The sequence below is a fragment of the Cygnus atratus genome, chromosome 6 (genome assembly GCF_013377495.2).
Source record: "Cygnus atratus isolate AKBS03 ecotype Queensland, Australia chromosome 6, CAtr_DNAZoo_HiC_assembly, whole genome shotgun sequence".
Taxonomy (NCBI): Eukaryota; Metazoa; Chordata; class Aves; order Anseriformes; family Anatidae; genus Cygnus; species Cygnus atratus.
Window position 1 is genome coordinate 17,359,865 of NC_066367.1, and position 20,777 is coordinate 17,380,641.

At 52.8% G+C, this 20,777-nt stretch overlaps 2 protein-coding genes across 2 annotated transcripts; both read right to left on the reverse strand.

The window, feature by feature from the left end:
* Window positions 1–6,661: 6,661 nt before the first annotated feature.
* Window positions 6,662–7,383, reverse strand: HOXD1 (homeobox D1). Its single transcript, XM_050711657.1, has 2 exons — window positions 7,044–7,383; window positions 6,662–6,906 (listed from the first exon to the last, which is right to left on the reverse strand). The coding sequence occupies exons 1-2, from the start codon at window positions 7,381–7,383 to the stop codon at window positions 6,662–6,664; spliced, it is 585 nt and encodes a 194-aa protein (XP_050567614.1).
* A 7,769-nt stretch (window positions 7,384–15,152) lies between these two features.
* HOXD3 (homeobox D3) lies at window positions 15,153–17,108 on the reverse strand. The gene is made up of 2 exons (XM_035567353.2): window positions 16,616–17,108; window positions 15,153–16,207 (listed from the first exon to the last, which is right to left on the reverse strand). The coding sequence occupies exons 1-2, from the start codon at window positions 17,106–17,108 to the stop codon at window positions 15,459–15,461; spliced, it is 1,242 nt and encodes a 413-aa protein (XP_035423246.2). The 3' UTR covers window positions 15,153–15,458.
* Window positions 17,109–20,777: the final 3,669 nt, after the last annotated feature.

Below are 20,777 nucleotides of genomic sequence, written 5' to 3' on the forward strand. Positions count from 1 at the left end.
TGGGCTTGCCAATATATCTCAGCTCTGGTGCAGGAGACTTACACTGATGGGTCAGATGGTCAGTCAGCCTGCACTATCAGCATAGCTGTAGTCTGGAAACAGCATGAGAATGCGTGAGTGATGATCTCTCTGCAGCATGGGGTGTCAATTATAATGCTGACCATGCAGTCTTCCTCTAGGAGGCTCAACTACAAAGTTGTCATCATCATGATGTTATGTGCAGAGGAACAGAATGACATTTCAGACATTTCTTCCTTCCTCTGGCAGTGCTATCAAGATGCACAGTCACTATGTCACGCCAGAGCTTCCACTCCTGTCTCAAGCTCCCTGAGCCCATCTCCAGGTGGAGCCTCATGATATTCAAAAATCAGAGCTATGCATGGTGGAAGGTCAGAACACTTTCACAGTTTCTCCTATAAGGACCCCGTTACTATCATTGGGGTGGTGGTATTCACTTTGGGCTTGTCCAGGCTGCAGAACAAATGCCATAGCCCTGTGCATCAATTTTCCCACAGTAAAACCTAGATAAAGAACAAATGGTCTTTAAAACTGGATAGATTATTTATTTCTTTATTTTTTTATATAACCATAACATTTGGCTAGTTCAGTACTAGGTCCCCACCCAGCATGGTGTATCGCCATCTGCATTTGTCTATGAGCTAGCAAATGCCCTGTAGTCATTCTAAAGTAGAAATTTGCTTTCAGAGACAATGAAGAAAAAAGTCTTCCAGAGCTGTGATCACTGGCTTGGTCACAAGGCCTCTTCCCTGAAAGACAGTTCAGGTTATGTGGATGGGGGGACCCCCTCTCCCCAGGGCTGGTGCACCGTCTTAAAAACAGAGCACATTTTGATGCAGCCGCAAGTATGCAGTCTCGGGTTATCATGGCTGTTGACGTAGGCAGTTTCACCTCTGGGTTCATTTATGCTTCTCTCTTCTCCACTCCTTATATGATGGGATTTAGGAAATGAATTGCAGGCTGGTGGTGACTGCAGATGTGGCTGTCCCAGCCTGGATGTGACCACTGCTGACAAAATCCAGATATACCATCACCTTTTTATTAAATCCAACAGACTTTATATTTAGGAAAAAACTTCAGAAGAACAGGGCAGAGCTGTGCTCTTCCAGTTCACTTTTGAAAGCACGACCATCTACCTCTGGGGTAGGTGAGATCACGGATGACGCAGCAGCACTGTGGATGATACTGACAACATACAGACAGGGTATTTTTGTTTCTGTTTTCACATTTATGATTAGCCCCAGAGTTGTGATGATCCTTTTCTCATGTCGTTCTTGCTATAACAATTCACACCTGTGAAGTCTCAAATCATATTACCAAATCAATTTGATTTGTTACCATTTCTGAAAAGCAACCAGAAGCACCAGGTGGTCCATTTCTTGAGTGAGACGTGACATTAAGGGTGTTCAACAGTCCTGTACCTTTTTTTTTTGTTTGAACTGGCTGCCTGGTCACATTAAAATGAAAGTTGCAGTGCTGGTTACAATTATAAAATTTTACAAAATCTTGGACTTACTGTAGAACATCGCCACATTGTATGCACATGTTTTGGGGTCTAGTTTCTCCAGCATGAGGGAATAGGTGTGATAACCCATTGACATCACTTACCACACATTTACTCAGATGAATTATTAAATAGATAGATAGATGGGGTTTATTGACAGGCTTTTAACACTGTTGGATAATTGTCTTTGGATTTGATGCGCTCAGGTGTTGGAGAAAATGTCTCCATACATAAATGGTATAATTTATAAATCCATAAATGTGTGGGTTTTAAAAATAGTTATTCCAATATCTATGCTTAAGATACGGATTTGATACGAGTGAGTGCCAGGAATAAAAGCTGTGTCCATTATTTGAACAGTAACTGGGCAAAATCTGATCTTCAGTAGCCATTAAAAAATTTAGTGAGATTTTTATCTATTTTCAAGTACCACTCTAAACTTTATTGTCTTTAATCTAGTTTACTTGTTAAAGGAACATAAAAAGGGACATTAGGAATGTAGATTTAGTGTCTCACAACAGTCAAGATGAAGAGTAATGGCTGGGAAGCCTTAGCTCTCAGGTTCTACTCCTATACTAATGTCACAAAAATTATATTACTGGGACACAGACATCTTTCATAGGCTGTAGAGGCAAAATGAATGGCTCCTTTTGCCGAGCAGAAGCAGCTCTCCTGACTGAATTCTCACCCAGCTGTAATTTTATGCACAGCCAGAGCAGCACCAATCAATCCATTGCAAAGGCCTTTGCTCTCAGCAGAGCTGGGCAGGGGTGTGAGCACCCCAGTACGGTGTATCCCCGTTTTCTGATGGGATGGGGGTCTCACTGTAAGGCCAGGGACCAGACAATTTGAGTACAGTTGTCTTAGTATTTTCATAAGGTATAGTATGCCATCCTGGCTAAAAATGCTCTGGTCTCCAGAAAAAAAAATGAAATTTATTTTATTGTTTGCAACATTATGCTCTCTGATGAAGGGTAATTAAAAGACTTGTTTTCCAGGTGGTGGGAAGTCTGATAGATTGATATATTAGTTCATGTATTTGTTTACTTACACAGTTGTTTTTCAATCTGTTTATCACCAGGGGCTGTTGTCATTTGCAAAAACAAGAACACAAGAAAAAAAAATGTTTATGGAAAGCTCTTTTGTGGGTCCGTGGCCTAATTTTTTCAGTGCAGAGGAAATCTTATCCTGTTCACAAATAGCTCTGAGGGCTGTATCTCTATCCGAGATTTTAGCACTCTACACAGGTGTAAATATAAGTCACAGAAAATTCAAATTTTGCCCAGCTGAGGGTTACTTTGCTCCTCTGGCTCCAAACAGCAACTATTTTTTGATAAAAATAAAATACAATAGAACACTGGCTTTAGGAAGTATATTTTCCTAGATATTGCCCAGAATTAGTATGGGGCCCCTTTATAGGGGTATGTTGAGGGGTGGTTTTGACTAACAGATGTCATTATGATTAGAGAACACAATGGTTACTGACTTACTTCACCTCTTTCTTTCTTTCAGGGGGATTCCTTTTCCTGGCCAAAGGCTCCTGGAGGACATTAGTGTTCAGTGACATTAGGAAAAGCAGTAAAAAATTATGCCTGAGTTTGAGCGAGTCACATATAAAAGTATGTAGCCATATATCACCAAGAGAAGGAGTTTCCCCTAAACTTCAGTCACCTATTAATGCTAAACTGGTAACAATCACATCTTACTTGAGGTTACTTTCCATACCTCTGTCTCCTTGGTCATCGGGGATTTGCAACCGTTCTCAGGATTTACCGGAATTTAGGCTAACAGAGTAGTACAGGACATATCATAAGTATGATTTATTAGCTGTTAGAGACAAATGGCTGGAACTACAAGGAGGTCTTTCCATTTTTTAACTTTGCCTGCAAAGATTTTTCTTAAAAGAGGTAATAGTCTGGTTTACTCTGTTAATAATCTGTACTGTTTTATGTGTAAGCCACTGTTCTAGGTTTTACCAACAGAGGAAATGGCACACTTTTAAAAGGAGATTAAAATGTGGTGATTGGGTTGCATATTTTTTTGTTTTCTGGCTTACTGTTGTGTTCTTTGATGCTCAAAATAGACTTGTATATGCAGCTGATACCATAAACCAGAGTAGTTGGTCTGACCCTCAGCAAACTGTTCCCTGTGCTGTGTTGGCACGTGACCATATACTTTTTCTATTCTGCATGGACAGCCAGATACCAAAGCCAGCCTGGCTTCTTGCCTGAGCTCAGCTTTCAAAGATGTGCGATGTTCTGTTATCACTTACCCGGCCAAAGGATATCAGATCTATACATTCACATATACTGCCTAAGAACAGTAACTTAACTTTTTTATTTTCTTTCTCCTTGGAAGCCTTCCAAATCATTTTTTTTGTTCTGTTTCAAGCAAAATGGGAACACACAAACAAAATGTTATTGTTCATATCCCCTTGGTAGCCTGTGGCCCTTTGAGCAATAGTCAGTAGGCAAAAATTAATATAAGACTGAAATAGAATGGTCTTTTTGTGGTTTCTAATGATGTTTGGGGGAAAATAAGGCCAGCAAATAGTATTTTCATAGTTTGTGATAAATTATATGGTGGTGGGTATTTACTGAGGCAAGTCTGGAGGATTTTGTTCTGACTCTGGTGAGAATTACAGCCCATGCTCTTACCTCTATCTGCATAACCTAAAACCTGTTTCCAACTGTTAGGCATCAAACTGAACATGTGTGAGACACAACTCTTGGGATATTAAATGAGTGAATCTTAGACCTTATCTATCATTTATTTGTCTCATGTGTGTACCCATGTATATCGGAGGCATTTTTATTTAATTATTCAGGAATTGGCACATGACTTGCATTATCTCCTTCCTCTGGGTATCTTGCTGACAGAACAGTGCAAAGGAGTAATATCTTACACAGTAAAAACTGGTTGTGAGGAAGAGAGATGTCATTAAACTGTCCCTGTTGTGTGAGCAGAAATTACACTTAATACTAAGTACCAGTTTTTTAAACAGAATATGTTTGTGTTCATACCAGCAAATTTATTCAGACAGCCATAAAAGAGTTGTAAGGTTTCATCTTAATTTGCAAGTAAATCTCTGTATATTCAGGCTGTGTCATTTTGACTGATACAGAACTGTGCACTGCTATGAGGCTGGTACGTGTATTTCTTTAGTTGGGAAAATATATGGCCTGAAAACATTCTTTGTAAAAGACTTAGTGTGGTCTCATGGCCTGGTCGAGAACCACTGAAATCAATAAGAATCTTTCTTTCCAGTTTGGTAGTGTAGGAGCATGCCACCAGTGTGGAAAAGTTTCCTCTGGCCTGAAGTTGACTAGCACAAATGTCAAAACCATTAAGAAAATAAAAGGCTGACAAACCAGCAACCCCATGGGCATATGACAAATTTGGAGGCAACTGAAAACACAGCTGTTTTCTGAAGTTTGCATGTGAACCATGCGCTCTGAGAAGACAGCTTATTCTGGCTGCATGTATATGAGTATTTTTTGCTTAGAAACAGAATACTAACAGTAGATATGGTGTAAAATGTACCTTAAAAGCAGCTGAAAATAGTTGTTTTGGAGTTGACTTGCTTCTAATGATCAGATTGAAAAAAAAAAAGTGATTGACGTGAATTTCCATGAATTGTAACACATCTTGCTTTGTTCTGCTTTGAGTAGCTTATCAAAAAAAAAAAAAACTGGCAGAAATATTAGTTCCTATTTTTAATGAATGATCATCCTGCCGCATAAAAGGTTGTTTGGTGTCACTGCTGCAATGGGGAACTGCACACCATTTCTTTTGGTTGCTGCGGGTTTCATATGAGCAGCTCTGCCTTGGGAAATTTTCCGTGGTAACCTGTGAAGTGCATCAGCTACTTGGAAGGAGCTGTGACCCTGTGTACAAAACAAAAAAGTCACTGTGTGCATGCACAGCCGCCAGCCACCAGCTTTATTGTACTTTCCAAGTACAGTGGGGACACGGTATGTAGGCACAACACGAGGCCCCACAGCTGTGGGAGTCTGGGGCTGGCTCCCGGCTGGGGACCCCGTGCTCCCAGGCCCCCCTGGATCCCTCTCCCCACGGCTTGTTCTTCATCCCGAAGTCCCACAGCCAGATGAAGTCCAAAGCAGAGGGAGAGTCGTCCAAAATTGTTTTGTCCCGTGAATCCAGAGGCATCCCTCTGTGCACCGCCACGATGCTCGCCCAGCCACGGGCCAGGTGCTGGAGAAGGGTCCGGGTTCAGCTGCTCTATCCTCTTGGATAACGCTGCTTTACCTCTGGGAAAGGTGAAATCCGGGGAAGCGAGGATCCCTGGTGAATTTTGCGCTTCTGTGGAGCAACCAGTGGCTGTCACTTTCTGAACCGCTACTCCGAGAGAAGACACAGGAATCCCCGGGCTCCTTCTGCGCTTTAATCCCTTTTGCATACGGATTTAACGCGGTGCAGTTCTTCACCCGTACGCGACAGCCGAGCCCGGGGGAGGCGGGCGGCCGGGAGCTGGGCTCGGGGAGCTGTAGGAGGCCCTGCGCCCTCCCGTCCCGTCCCGTCCCGTCCCGACCCTGCCCGCCCACCCCAGAGGTGCCCGGAGCTGAGCCGCGGGAGGGCACCGGCCGGGCCCTGCCACCGTGGGCCCCGGGGAAGGAGATAAGGGCGCTTGTCCTAAGGGGGCTCCGCGCCACGCTTGGTACCGGCGAGCATCCCTGCCGTCGCCGTGAGGGGAAGCCCTCCCCGCTCTGCCCTGCCCCGTCGGGGCTCCCCCGGCTCCTGCAGGAGCCCTGCCCGAAGCCGTGCGCGCCCACCCGCCGTGCCGCCGCCCCGCGCAGCTCCCTTCCCACGAGATAAACGCAGGAGAGGGCGGCAGCTCGGGGCCCCCGGTGCTCCCCGTCGCTCCCCGACGGCCGCCGGCTGGGCCCGGCCGGGGGATCAGGTCCTGCCCGCCCCCGGCCCGGTCGCGGCGGCCCCGCGGGGCGGCTCCCGTCCGCCTTTCTCGTCCCCTCTCTCCAAGACGGAGCCGAGCAGCGGCGCTTGGGGCCGGCAGCAACTTTCCCTGCCGATACTCCGCGGTAACGCCGCAGGTAAGCGGCAGTGAAAGCGGGGCCGGCCCGGACGGAGGAGCCGGCCGCAGCCCCGACGTCCCGGCGGGACTCAGCTGGGGCTCCCCGGGGCTGCCCGGGGGGCTGCCAGCGCCTCCCGCTCCCGCTTCTTCTGCTTCATGCGGCGGTTCTGGAACCAGACCTTCACCTGGGCGTCGCGGAGGCGCAGCGAGCGGGCCACCTCGAGGCGGCGGGCCCGCGACAGGTAGCGGCTGAAGTGAAACTCCTTCTCCAGCTCCGTGAGCTGCCGGGTGCTGAAGCTGGTGCGCAGGGGGCAGGCGGGAGGCGCCGCGCCGCCTGCAACGCCGAAAAACACCGCGCTTCAGCGGGGCGGGGGCGGGGGAAGGGATCGGGGCTGGGGGGCGAGGGTCGGGGCAGGAGAGGGGCAGAGGGGAGCAGGGATGGGAGCGGCCCCCGCCCGCGCCCCCACTCACTTCTCCCGGGCGGGCTCCGCTTCACTCGCATCCACTCGAAGGTGCGGGGGGCCGCCCCGGGAGCCGGGGAGCCGGGACGGGGACGGCCGAGCTCCGGAGGGGTCGGGCGGCGGACACCGGGGTCGTCGGGTCGCGGCGGGTCCCCGCAGCCCTCGCCCGGTGTCCCAGGTCCTCGTGGTCTCTCGTAGCCGGGGCCCGGGACCGCAGTGCACCCCGCGCAGGCAGGCGGCGCGGAGCCGGGCGCGATGCCCGGCGGGGGGAAGGAGCCGGGCCCCCGCCGCGGGCAGGGGGGCACCTGGGCCCCGCGGCACAGCCCGAGTGGGAAGTACCCCAGGTCCATGCCTGCGCGGGCAGCGCCGCTCCGGCACCTGCCCCGCGCCCCGCCGGGGCAATATTGCCCTGATATAGGGCCGGAGCGGGCGGCACGTCCCGCCCCGCGGCCAATGGGAGCCCGCCGGGGGCAGCCCGCACCGGGGGTCCCGGGCGCCGCCGGCTCCCCTGCCCGGTGCCGGCCGCCCGCTTCCGACGCGGGGCTCGGGCGGGCAGCTCGGCCCGGCCTGACCCTGCGGGCCGAGGGACAGCGACAGGGGGTGATGGGGGGGGCACAGGGCCGGGAACCGGCGGGCAGCGCCCCCGGCCCCAGCCCTGCCGGGACCTCGGGACCGGCCGGATCGCCGGAGCCGCCGCTCACTGCGGAGCCGGGATTTCGAGGGGAACCGGCGCCTTGCCGCCGCCCAGGCTCCTGCCCTTGTCCCTGCCCCTGCCCCTGTCCCTGTCCCAGGACGGGGCTATCCCAGGACGTCGGGCCAGCGGGCACCCCCGCGCTGTCCGCACCCGGGGGATGCTGCACTTCCCGGCACTTAATGGTCTCGCTACATCAGATAAGTGCTCTGCAGGCTCTCAGCAGCGAATCCCCCGGCTCACCACGCTAATGGGCTTTCATTTTTCCCTTGGCGATTCGGCATTCTTCACTGAGTGTTCGCAGCTGGCACAGGAAGCGAAAGGAGCGCAGCAGGCACAGGAGTGCAGCGAGTTGCACTGCCCAGCCAAACCCTCCAACACTTTCTCTTATTCTTCTCCCTGAACAGCAGGGAACAGGAAGAAACACGGAGGATGGAACCCTGAACTCCAAAAGTGGTCATCTTTCCCTGTATGGTTGCAAGGAAAGCTTGACAGCCCAGTCTGAACTACCTAAAACCTCGATGTGGATACTGGTGGGTTTCATCCAGCTCCTGAAACTGACAGTTGTGTGTCAGTGCAGTGAAGGCAAGAGGCAGATCACACTTGGGCTTGGATGACACACTTGGGTAGGGAAGGAAGACGAAGAAGGGCTGCACTTCTCAGCTTTGAATTAAACATCGAGTTAATTTCACCTCCTAGGTTTTAGGGGGTGCCTGTGGGCTCACTTGGGAAATGCAAGGGTTGCACCTTGCCACCAAAATATTTTATTCCCAAATAAAGGCCTGAAACTAAAATGTTTTCATCCATCATCCAACGCCTTCCATTCAACAGTCCAAAAAGTCTGATGAGCTCTTGGCCAAAGCACTGCTCACTGTGGCCTGGAAGAGGCACACAAATTTTGCGAGGGCCAGAGATGGTGCCAGCCACCCAAGGGTAGCCAGGATGGCCCAGAGAACTTAAAACCCCACTGGGTCCTTTGTGGATTTCAGAGGACTGGGCTGGTGGCAGCAAAGGAAGAGCATGGGTAGATGCAATCAGGACATTTCACTGACAGCCTCAGGTCTCATCCCTGGGGATTTGGCCCTGCAGCGCAGCCCCAGCAGCCCCACTGCCATGCCCCACTGGTGGCACAGCTGCAGGGCAGCTGTGCTCTTCTTCGCTGTAGAGGTCCTGGGGGACCCATCCCTGGGGCCAGCCGGCACCAACTGGCAAGGACATGGGAGCACTTCGCTGCGTGTGGGCTCTGAACAGCAGCAGGGCCTTCTAACAGCCCCGCTCTCTCCCCAGCACACCCAGCTCATCTTTAAGGGCACAGGCTGGCTGTACAGATTGCTGCTTTAGCTCACTCCAGGCTCAGCCCGCAAACAGCCGTTGCTGTAAGCCCAGAGCCCTGCCATTAGGTGTTCTTTAGATGAAGCCTTACTCATGGTTAGGGGCTGTGCTACCCTGATGCACTATTAACAGGATTATCACCTACGCTGCCCTATGCACAGGACACAGGTATAGCATAGAACAGTTTAAATCAGATACACCTGGTCATGAAACCTGTGTTTTGAGGGAGGGTTTAAATTCTGGTGATGCAAACTTGCTCAGCACACCCGTGGCAAGGAGAGAGGTTTGGAACATGTCTTTTTCTGATAGAACAGAAGCCTGCAAACACCAGACTTTCTCTTTAGCAAAGAAAGGATGTCCACTAGGAAAGCATCTGCCCTCCTCAGTCCCCCCTGCTGTAAAAACCCCCGCCTGCAGTGAGGCAGACAGCATGGACTCTGGAGGAGGGCTGCTGCTGCCTTACTCAGCTCCTCTGTTTGCAGAACATGACTGCTTTAATTACACCTAAAGCTGTGTTTTAAATGCTAAAACAGGAGCATACGTTCTTTCCATTCACCCAGCTGGATCCTGTTACTGAGTTTCTCACTCGTTACCTGTTTGTTTTTGCAGGACTGTTCAAGGATGTGGAAAGCAGAAACCATTCACTACACACAAGCCAAGTGTCTCCTGTTGCTGCTCTGCCTTTTGAGGAGGGGGTTGCAATTCTCTACGTTCCCAGATTTCACAGTGTTCAGCATTAAATAGCTAAGTCTCAATGATATGAAGTTGAGTGACTGCAGCTGGTTTTTGTTGTTGTTGTCGTTTTGCAAGAGGTCTACTGGGTAAGAGTCTCTGCACGTCCAAGGAGGAGGAAGAAAACTGGATTAAAAAGAAGAGTGGGAGAAACATGATGGCCATCAAAGGGAATTTGTGGATGCCCAGGAGCATTAGGAATGTCTCAGCAGTGCAGTGATGATGTGAGCCAGGGGAGCTGCTGGAGCAGAAACCTCTGGGAGAACGATGGACCCAACCAGCCCCCATGCCACCACATGCACTGAAGATGGTGACAGCCCTCAGCCAAAGACACCACCTCAAGGTTGCGTGATGGAAACAGCCTGGGGCACAATATTGCCACAGTTATCACCACAATAACACACAAGAGATTTGACAGATCCCTCTGCTGGCCCCTCTGCTGCCAGGAACCTGCCAGCCGTGAGAGCCGGTTCCTGGAGGCAGTGCCCAGGGGTGCGCGGGGATGTGTGCCATCCAAGCACTTGGAATACATTCAGTGGCCCTGTTACACTGGCAGGTCTTCAAAGGGCCCCGGGAGGAAGGCTATGAGGGAAGAAGAATCCCTGGGAAGTTTATTTTGTAGAGTGTGGCTAAAAGTAGGGATGTAGAGAGACCCCAGGGCACAGAAGGGAAATCGCCCTGCCTCTCCCACACAGCTCCAGGCGCAGCTCCAGCAAACGCACGGCCCTTCCAGGCGGGCAGGCACCTCTTCCTGAGGAAGGTGCGTCTTCCTCTTCCCTTGATATTTGCGTACCACAAGCTCTCCTTTCCTGCCTGACCCCGGGGCAGCTTCAGCAAGGTTGGGACAGGGACCTGTGCTCTCCTACTATGTGGGATTAACTACAAGGATCCTCTGCACAAACATGGAAGAGGAAGGTCTCGCCCTCCTTCCTCCAGGATTTCCCTAAAAGAGGGATTTCCCCATGGGCCCCTGTGCCATGTAATTCCCTGTTTCTTATCCCGTGGCTGTGAATTTGGTAGGAAGGAGAAATTACAGGTATTGATCATTCATAGGCATCAAGGTAAGCCCACTGCAGTGTGAAAAACAGAGGTGTCAAAGGGTCTGCAACCAATCCTGCTGCCCTGCCTAGCCCTTTTTGCCCCAAGGTATCCTAAAAGCTGGCCCAGGAGCACAGATCCAGCTTACACACCTCACTCCTGTGGGGTTATCTACTCTCTCCCAAAGCTTCTGCTGCTGCAAAGCGAATGCAAATGCTGGAATTGTACATTCAGGAGTATTTCTCCCCAGGAGCCCCCCATCGTGCCCCTTCACAGATCCCATGCTGACTTCCTTCAGCTTTGTGCTCATGGCCATTGCAGCTGAGCCTCTCTGGGCTCATCCCAGCACAGCTCAGGGAGCTCCTGGGACCCTGGGCATCAGCGGAGGCCTGGGCATGCAGGCACAGACACCTCGCTGCCTGCAGGCTCCCTTTTGGCATCTTTGTTACCGAAGGGGCTCGGTCATGCTCCCGCCGGCTGGAAGCCATGTTATGCCAGGGCTCTCCAGCTCAGGGACCGGGCTGTGGCTCTGCTGGCCGGGCTTTTGGTTGGGACCCAGCTGGCTCAGGCCCGAGCTGAAGGAGGAGGAACTGCTGCTGGATGAAAAGTGCACAGGGTGTGATTGATGAGCCCTGACCAGAGCCGCCCTGCTCCCTCCCCCACCAGTCGTGCTCCCCACGAGGCCCACAGCATGCCCACTGCCCTGCCTCACCTGGCAATGGGGGTTGCTGCCTGCCTGCCAGCCTGGTGCTTAGCCCCCCAAAAGTGGCTGGGCCCATCTCCCACCTTTTAGAAAGGGAGCCCCAACCAGTCAACCCAGCCACTGGCTGGCCCAGCAGCACCGGCTCCTTTGTGCTGCCCATCTGCCTCATGGCTTTTGTTTCCTGTGGGGCTGCGGCAGCATGTGGCCCCATAGGGCTGATGCTGTGTCTGTCCCACTGGGCACATGCTGCACACTGGCATGGAGCTGGATGGATGGCAGCACAACTGCGGCTCCTTCCCTGCCACCCCAGCTGGCAGCTGCCACCCAGGCACCCCGTCAGCAGCAGCCCAGCAGCTCCATCCCTTTTCCGTGGCTTTTTTGCCTAGTGGAGCCCCTTCTGTGCCCAGGCCTTCCGGCAGGCTGGTTCACAGGGCTTGCATGGGGCTGGTGGCACACAAAGACCCCCGAGGTGCATCCTGCCTTCAGTCTGCTCCTGGCAATGGAGCCCTAGTGACTCTGCTGGACCCCCACAAAGTCAGGGGTCTTCCTGGTGGTGCCAACAGGCTCCATCCTTCAGGTATGGTCCCATGGTGGCAGCCACTTGGGGGAACCAGGGCTGAGAGCCCACAATGCTCTTGCTAACAAAGCAGAGCACATTCGGCTTTGCTTTTTCAGCCCCGCACAACTGGTGTCAGCCCCACTCAAGAGGGGGTTACTGCATGGACCAGATCATCAAATGAAGATCCAAAGCCCATTGTTGCAATTGGGGCATGGCCTCACCATAGCCTGCTGCCCCCCAATGCCCCTCAGCCAGAGCAGCTCTGTGACCCTGCCCCTGGGTCTGGAGAGGATGGATGGAGAGGTGGAGGAAGTGGAAGGGGTGCTGTGGTTCCTATTTGCAAAGAAAGGCAAGGCTGGGATGAGCCCCAGGGCTGGCCTTGGCCAACGAGTTGTGTTTTAAATGGGTGGCTGGAGCTCAGCGCATCAGACGCTGTTGCAAAGGAGCTGAGTTGCTCCTGAGTGTGGAGGGAAAGGGGCTCGTTTATAATTTATGAGTTTTAAATAATGGGCCAAGAAAAAGTCTGGCTTGTGCCAAAGTGTCTTTCTCCTCTAGATTGCTGATCCTTGTACAAACATTGTAAAAATGCCAGCGATCTCACTAAAGTAACATTACTTCTAATAATTAGGTTATCATCACGGACTTTTATCGCGTTACAAACGAGACGCCTCTGCCAGAGTCACGGAGAAGAAAGTGAATTTATTTACAACAAGATTCCCCCTCGCACACGCTCCTCCTCCTCCCCCGCTGGAGACCAAGTCTGCAAACCCCGTCTCGCCGCCGCCACATAGGAACAAGAGAGGCCAGCACGCCTCGGCAGCACGGTGCTGGCACTCGGGCGGCGTCTCTGGAAACCCCGTCTTCCTCCGGTCTGGGGAAGGGCTATCTGTACACGGCCTTTTCTCTCTTAACGGATTTTATGAAGGACTAATAGTGTAAGTCAGAGCAGACACTGTTTGAAGAACAGCCTACAGAGCACGAAGGTGGGAAACACTTGGGAAAAGCACATTGGGTTACACCAGGGACGGCCCCGCAGAGATGGTACCGTCTTGCCATTTTGCAGCTGGAAGCAGATGATGAGAGACACGTCGTGTTTTCAAGAACACACAAAAAAATATACATGGACAATTCCAGTCGTGGGTACATCAATTACAGAAGGCTTGGAGATACAAACATATATATATACTCATGGAATATCATAGAAATATAATTCACGAGTAGTGTCTAGCCTTACTTTTCACGTCATTTGTATATTTTGATCGCTCCAGGATGGAGCTTCTAAGAAATGATCGTGTGAGGACTTCCATAGAGAACAATTTTAGGGCTCAAAATGGTTAAAATATGTCTCTGACCAAAGTAGTTTATTCTGTTCTCTTTTGTTTACACATCTACAACACATATATCCAAATTTGCTTGGGTAAAAGTGAAATTTAATAAAAGATACACTTTTTCAGCATAGTACAACATCATTAAAATTGCACAGAGGGGAAAATAAAACTCTAAGTGATATTTTGAATCATTACTGTCCAGCCAAACACAAATATCTGAAGACAGAGAAGAAAGGAAGGAAAAGAAAGAAAAAGAAAGAAAGAAAGAAAGAAAGAAAGAAAGAAAGAAAGAAAGAAAGAAAGAAAGAAACTTGTCTGTGTTGACTGGAATTGGAGGAGTTAAAATATTTCTCACAATAGGAATTCCAGGTCCTGTCATTAGAGGATGGAGTAGGAGTTGCAGTGTTTGTCAAACTGGAAAGTGACGCGTCAGATGGTTTTGTGGGGAATACAGAAGATCTGATTAATCTTTAACTCGACACTTTTAGAAACAGATAAGAGTAGACTTCTCGGAGTGACATGTACCGTCAGGAAGAGACTTTAATGCCAACCTTTACAGAAAGTGTCTCTGTAAGTCCAGTGAGGGATTCAACACAGCCGTGTAACTAAAGAGGAGAAAACACGAGGTTTCAGAGCATCATTCTTTTTTTTTCTTTTTTTTTTCCTTTCTTTTATTTTCTCTCCTTTTTTTATTATTTTTTTTTATATTTTTATTCTTCCCCATGTGTTAGCTGTCCCCTTTGTGGGACCGGGCTGTCTTGGGCTCTGGGCCACTGTCCGCGCCCCGCCCTGGCAGCTCCCTTTCGGCTGTATGTATCTGATTGTCAATTTTCTTTCAAAGTTTATTTTTATGATAAAAACAAGAGGAAAAGCTCAGGCTCCCAAAGATGTCTAAAAATTTGATTTATGGTTAGTATAAAGACAACAGTATAAATAACAAAGGAGGTGGCAGCTGCTGCACGGATTGCTATGGAGACCCTAATGAAATTAGCACTATCAGAGGGTTTCTAATATATTTGTTTTGCGTTAAGCTTCTAATTTCTTTCCTATTTCAGATAGCCAGAATGTAATGAACAACAACAACAACAAAAGTAGAAAAAAAGAAAATAGCCCACCGAAAAATGTGTGCGACAGATCCCTAGTCAATAAATAAATGCTAACCTCACCGAGGTTTTCGTAGGCAGGATTTGGTCTGACCCAAGATGGCCAAGCCTCGTAGACCGCCTCCTCCCCGCGGCTGCGCTCCCAGCGCGGAGGCGGCCCCGCGGTGCCAGCCGGGCTGAAATAAATACTTGAAAAAAATACTGCGCTTTTTTTTTTTTTTAACTTTTTTTTTTTTTTTTTTCGAGTGTAACGGCTCTTTGTGTGACGCCACGGTTTGTTTTACTCTATTAATGACTTACAAGTCGCTGTCTTAATTAATCCTTACATAAACTACAAACACCAGCCACTGTTACAACTGTTCAAGACTACTCTCTCAACTAGCTCAGACCGAAGATACTAAATAGGTGAAATGTAAGTCACCACGGACCTGGATAGATCTCCCGAAGCGTTGGTGAATAAACTCTACAAATAGCCACATAAATACATTAAGACGAGGATAAATAATCAGTGATACAAAAATGTCTCGCTTAAAATAATAAATACATATCATTTAGTCCGCTGCGATCCTCACGTTACGGAAGAATTCATAAATTAACTTATCTGAAATAAGCTCACACGCGGGCAAGTTCCCACCGCTCACAACTGGTCTACAACACCTCAGCATGACGCGCTGCTAACACTAATGGATCTCTAAGACTTACCTTCAAGTACACCATTACCAGCTTATTAGTCCCTTGGTTTGCAGTATATTGCACTGTCATGCTTAGAACAGCTAGAAAAGGACGGCTCCTGCTCACGGACCTACTCGGGGCTGCGGGGAAGGAGGGTGGTGGCTCTTAGGGGAGGCAAATCCGCTAATACTGCTGGCACCGGCAACACGGTCACGTCCGAAAAGTGAGGTAATCAGAGGCGAGCCCGCTCCGCTCGCTCCCGGCCCGCTACAGATGCGTGAGCTTGGGCGCCTCCTGCATCCGTCCCTGAGACGTGTGGTGAGAGGAGAGGTCCGTGTAGGTGGGGTGGGGGTCGCAAGGTCCGTGGTGGTGGCTGCCGGGGATCTGCGCGGCGCAGCTGTAGTCCACGCTGGCGGAGGAGGGGTGCTGCAGGTGCCCCAGGTTGAACATGGGGCCCGAGGCCGGCATCGAGTCCACGAAGTTGCCCCCGACGTAGACGGGGCTGCCCTGCAGGCCGGGGTTGGCGAAGCCGCCGCTGCTCTGCAGGGGGTGCGGGTCGTACTCCGCGCCCGCGTAGCGCTTCTGCTGCGGCAGGCAGCTGCTCAGCGGCGCCGTGTAGGCGGCCAGCCCGTACATGCTCTGCTGGGACTTGGCGAAGGAGGTGGGCGAGGGGGTGTCGTAGCTGAGGCTGTTGACGCCGGGGAGCTGGCTGGAGTAGCCGACGTGGTTCGGACCGCTCAGGGGGGGGCTGCGGTCCGGGGACTGCCCCACGGGGGAGTGCATGATCCCTTTGGCTTTCTGGTCCTTTTTGTACTTCATCCTGCGGTTCTGGAACCAGATCTTGATCTGCCGCTCGGTCAGGTTCAGCAGGTTGGCCATCTCCACTCGGCGCGGCCGGCACAGGTAGCGGTTGAAGTGGAACTCCTTCTCCAGCTCCACCAGCTGCGCGCTGGTGTAGGCTGTGCGCACCCGCTTGGAGGCCGGCCCGGGGGGGCTCTTGTCCTCGCAGCTCTCTCCTGCGGGGAAGAGGCGCCGAGAGCCGTTGGTCCCCGCCAAAAGCCCCCTGGGGTCCCCCGGAGCCCCCCGCCCCCTCCCGCTCCGCAGGGGTCCTGGGGGCGGCCTCCCCCCACACACACTCCCCCCACCGCCACCACCCCCCGACGGCACCCCACCCTCCCCCTGCTGCCTCCCTCCAGAGCCCGTCCAGGCCCATTGGGGGCCGCTCTCGCCGCCCCAGGGCTTGCGGGGGGAGCGGGACGGGAGCCCCCAGGCCGCCCCCCCCCCCAGGGCCGGGACTCCCGAGCCGGCAGCCGGAGGAAGGCGGGGGCCGGCTCCCAGGATGCACCCCCGGGGCAGGGGCAGGGGCGGGCATCGGGGGAGGGGGGGGACGGGCAGGAAACGGGGGGCGGGTGCGGGGCGGCTACCTGAGGGGGGGCAGGTGCTTTTCTGCTTGGAGTTCTGCCGGGACTCCTTCATCCAGGGGAATATCTGCTTGCTGAGGGTGGCGGTGGCTGAGCCCGAGGAGTTGGGGCCCCCCTTAGCTTTTTTCGGAGGGGGCGCGCTGGGAGGGTTGGGCGGGGAAGAGGGTGGCAGCGCCGGGGGCTGCTGCTCGCCCATGCCCGGGGGCTGGCTGCCCCCGGGGCCGCCCCCCGCCGTCCTCATGCAGCTGCCGTTCAGCTCGCTGCCCTTGTGCGCCGGGCCGCGGCCGGGCGCTGAGCCCTGGACGGAGCAGGCGGAGGCGGGGTACTCGCCGTCCAGGCCGGCCGGGCCGTAGGGCTGGTGGGCCGCGCCGTAGGGGTAGGTGTCGGCCTTGCTGTACGTGTAGCCCCCGAAGAGCCCCGCGTTGTCGTAGTAGGCGGCTTTCTGCATCTTGCGCTCTGCGATCGCCAAGGCCCGCGGCCCCTGCTCAAATATCATTGACTGCCTCCCCGCGCCTCACGTCGTCGGCCTGGGCCACTCGCCGCCGCGGGAGCCACCTGGGGAGGGGGACAGCGGGGACACAAAAGAGACCTTCAGTGGTGGGTGCCCGGCTGGGAGAGGCCGGCTTGGCCCCGGCACGTCCCGCATCCCTGAGTCCCCGGCCTCGGTGGGACAGGGGGAGCGGGGACAGCAGGCGTGGGTACAGATGACACCAGGATAGGATCAGGGGACACGGTGCAGGGGACACCATGGAAGGAGCAGGAGACACCGGGGAAGGCGCAGGGGACACCATGGAAGAACAGGGAACATCAGGGAGGGAGCAGGAAACATCATGGAAGGAGCAGGGAACATCATGGAAGGAGCAGGGAACACCAGAGAAGAAGCAGAAGACACCAGAGAAGGACCAGAGTCACCAGGGGGGAAGCAGAGGGCACCAGGGAAGGAGCAGGGTCACCAGGGCGTGCTGGGGAAGGCCCAGGGGACCCCAGGGAAGGAGCCGCCCGAGAAGGATGGTGCTGAAGAGGAGCAGGAGAGCGTTGATGGGGCTTCCTAGAGACAGCTTTCTCGGGGTCTTTGGCGACCTGGGATTCTTGTTGGTTTGTTTGCTTGTTACGTTTTGCTTGGTCTTTGGGCCGTTTCCTCAGGAATCTGGCAAAGGCTCCCAGAGAGCACCGCGGGGCCAGCGCCACTCCACTGCCTGGGGACACCCTGCTCCGCAACCATGTCAGGGGCCCGGCCACGGGTGGGTGCTGTCCCCAGAGCCCCCCCGGACCCATTTGGGCAGAGATCCCGCGGGCATCCCCCACGGCTGCCTGCCGACATGCGTGCGCACGGCCGCGCACGGCTGACATGATGGATTGAGCCGGGCTGCAGACGGGCGAAGGCAGAAAAATCCCGTCGCCTTTGTACACCCTGCCTCCTTCTTGCCCCGGATTGCTCCGGAGTTAAAGTATAACCGACGCCATTCACTAACTTTGCTTTGCACTATAAAGGATGTTGCAGGTCAGCTCCCCTATTTTAATTCTGTGATGAATTAAAATCCCTCACCCGACGTTTCTCGTCCCTTTCATTTGTCCTCAGCAGAAAGAACCTGAGACACTGGGGATGGTTTTTAAGGGATGGTTTTCATTATAAATGCTGATTCTATGATCTCTACTTTTACTGGCCTGCAAACTCATGGCGCTCCCCTCCCCGCCCCCCGATCAAGCCGCCTGGCCTGGAAATGCCCGGGGATGAGAGGTCCCTGGAGGTCTGAGTTTTGGGGCAGGGCGCTGCCTTTCCCCTGGTTGCACCCGGGACTTCTCTCTTGCTGCAGGACAGAAACTCGCCCGCAATCTGGTTACGGCTTTTCAGTATTCCCTGTTCTCAATTTTACGCGGTATTTTTCTTGTCGGGTTGGGTTTGCATCTCACATTTTTAGTAATTTTAAAGATTAGCACATACTTCAGCTGACTGTATAAGTTTGAATCTCTATGTACCTTAGGAGTTTATTATATTTCTTCAGGGTTCAAGCCTATTAACATGCCAGAGAAAAGTAGCTAGAAAATTTTGAACAGTGTCTGAGAATTACCATTCTCCAGCCTGTACTTAGGCAACACTACAACAGCACTACTCTTTCTCCCGTAGCAATTGGTATAGTCAAGTACCTAAAAATTCCCTAAAATTCAGCGCCATACACATCTGTACGGGGAGAGCTGCAGCCCGCAGCCGCTCTCGACAGTTTATCCCCAGTCACAAACCGCCGCCATCCTTTTCTTCCCTGAACAAAAGCGTGGGATTATCTGGGAAGCTGATAGGAATGGGAAAGGAGCTATTTTCCTCTCCTGGAAAGTTTTAGTAAAAGGATGTCTAAGGAAATGAAGGGTGGGGATTCAGATGAGTTTTAATAAACTACTATAATCTAGATGAGCCTTGAAAGTATTTTTCTGCAAAATAACTCTGTCACTCATTTTCCACTTCTATCATCTACATTTTCAGGAGCAGTCTGGACTGAGGACTTTTGTTAGCACAACACTGCCTTGAGCATATGCTTTTATGTGCCTCGTAAAATATAGTTCCCAAAAGAATACGCAGAATCTTAAGAAAGAATATTGCTGTTAAGCTGTTAAAAGCCTTATTTCTTTTCTGAAATACCAACTGCTTGTGAACTCTGCTTGAACCTAAAAAGGAGGCTATGGGCCATAAATCACATGGACAATGCTCAACTGTTTGGTGGCTCATCTTTAGATCTTAAAAAGAGAGAGAGAGAGAAAGAGGAAGAGAGAGACCTTTCTAGGTTTTGATTTTCCACGAGTGCAAGGCCCAGGGTGATGTTTTTGTAGGGAGCACCAAAGCAGGGGCTCGACACTTGGTGGTTTGGCCAGAAACAGCCTCCAGGAAAAAAAGGTGACATCCAAATGGCGAGGCCGAGCCGTGGGAGGTGGGCTCGGAGGCACTGAGGGTAGGAAACAGCAAAGTATCCATGTCTGTGTTTCGAATTTCCCTTCCTCCTCTCCAGAAAGGTAAACCTCAGCTGAACCGCTCGGCGTTACACATGATAATGGGGCTCTTTGTCCCGCCGCTGGTCTCAGCGCCTTTGGGGTGCCCCCACTGTGGGGGCTCAGCACCCGCCGCCCGAGCCCTGCGCTCTGCACCCGCGGATACCCGCGCACGACCGCGCAGGGCCCGCGGGCAGCTGCGCCCCGGCACTTCCATATTAAGCAGTTCTCTCCTAAAACTTCCACTACACTTAATTCTGCCGAGGATCAATATCTCATATGATACCGAATAAATAAAAGGCGGTGAGAGCGGCCAGTGGAGCGGTTATTAAGGCAGCCGGAGCTCTCAGGGTGCATATCAATGCACCTGTCATTGCGGTTTGTAGCAAAATTTATGACCGCGAGTGCTGTGGCAGTAAACGCTCCGGCCAGGAATGAAAAGGAAAACACTTCCCAAGCCCCAGCACTTTCAGAAGTGCAAAGCAGCCTGCGCGTAGGAGGGAGCCCGGCAAAAGAATTCCCCACTCGGCACATTTCCCGGCCGGCGGCCCGGAGGGAGCCCCGTATATAAGGGGAGCTCTGGGGCCGCCGGCGGCCGCGGCCGGCCCGCGGGCAGGGAACCGGGCGGCTGCCGGGACGGGCACCCACCGGCTGCCGGGGACCCGGCCGAGCCGAGCGGGGAGTCCCTGCCTTTTAGGGGAGCCGGGGGAGCGAGGGCAGGGGAGGGCCGGCTCCGGCTCTGGCGGGGCCTTAAAGCAGGTCCGGACCCCCCCTCCCCGGGGAGCCCCCCTTCTCCCCAACGCTGGGCCCAGGCTGTGGCTGCTCCCCAGCCGGGCCCGGCAGCGAGCTGCGTGTCCCGGCGGGGCTTCCCAGGGACTGCTGCTCCTCGGCCTCCATGCAGCGACAGCCCCGGGAGCCTGCAGCCCCGGCCCCGATCCCCGGCGGCTCTGCTCCCTCCGGAGGGGCCGTCGGGCCGGGGACAGCGGGAGACGGACGGAAAAGGAAATTTAGAGAACTCACCACACTTATGTTTTTTCTTGAATTTTGACTTTAACAGTGTGTGTAGGATCTTCAGGTTCCTTGGGATAATCCTCGGGCACGGACCTGCAACAAAAGTGAGAACTCTCAGCGGAAGCTGGTTTGTTTTGGACTTTCTTCCTTAGGACTTTGTTAATAAATGCACGTCTTG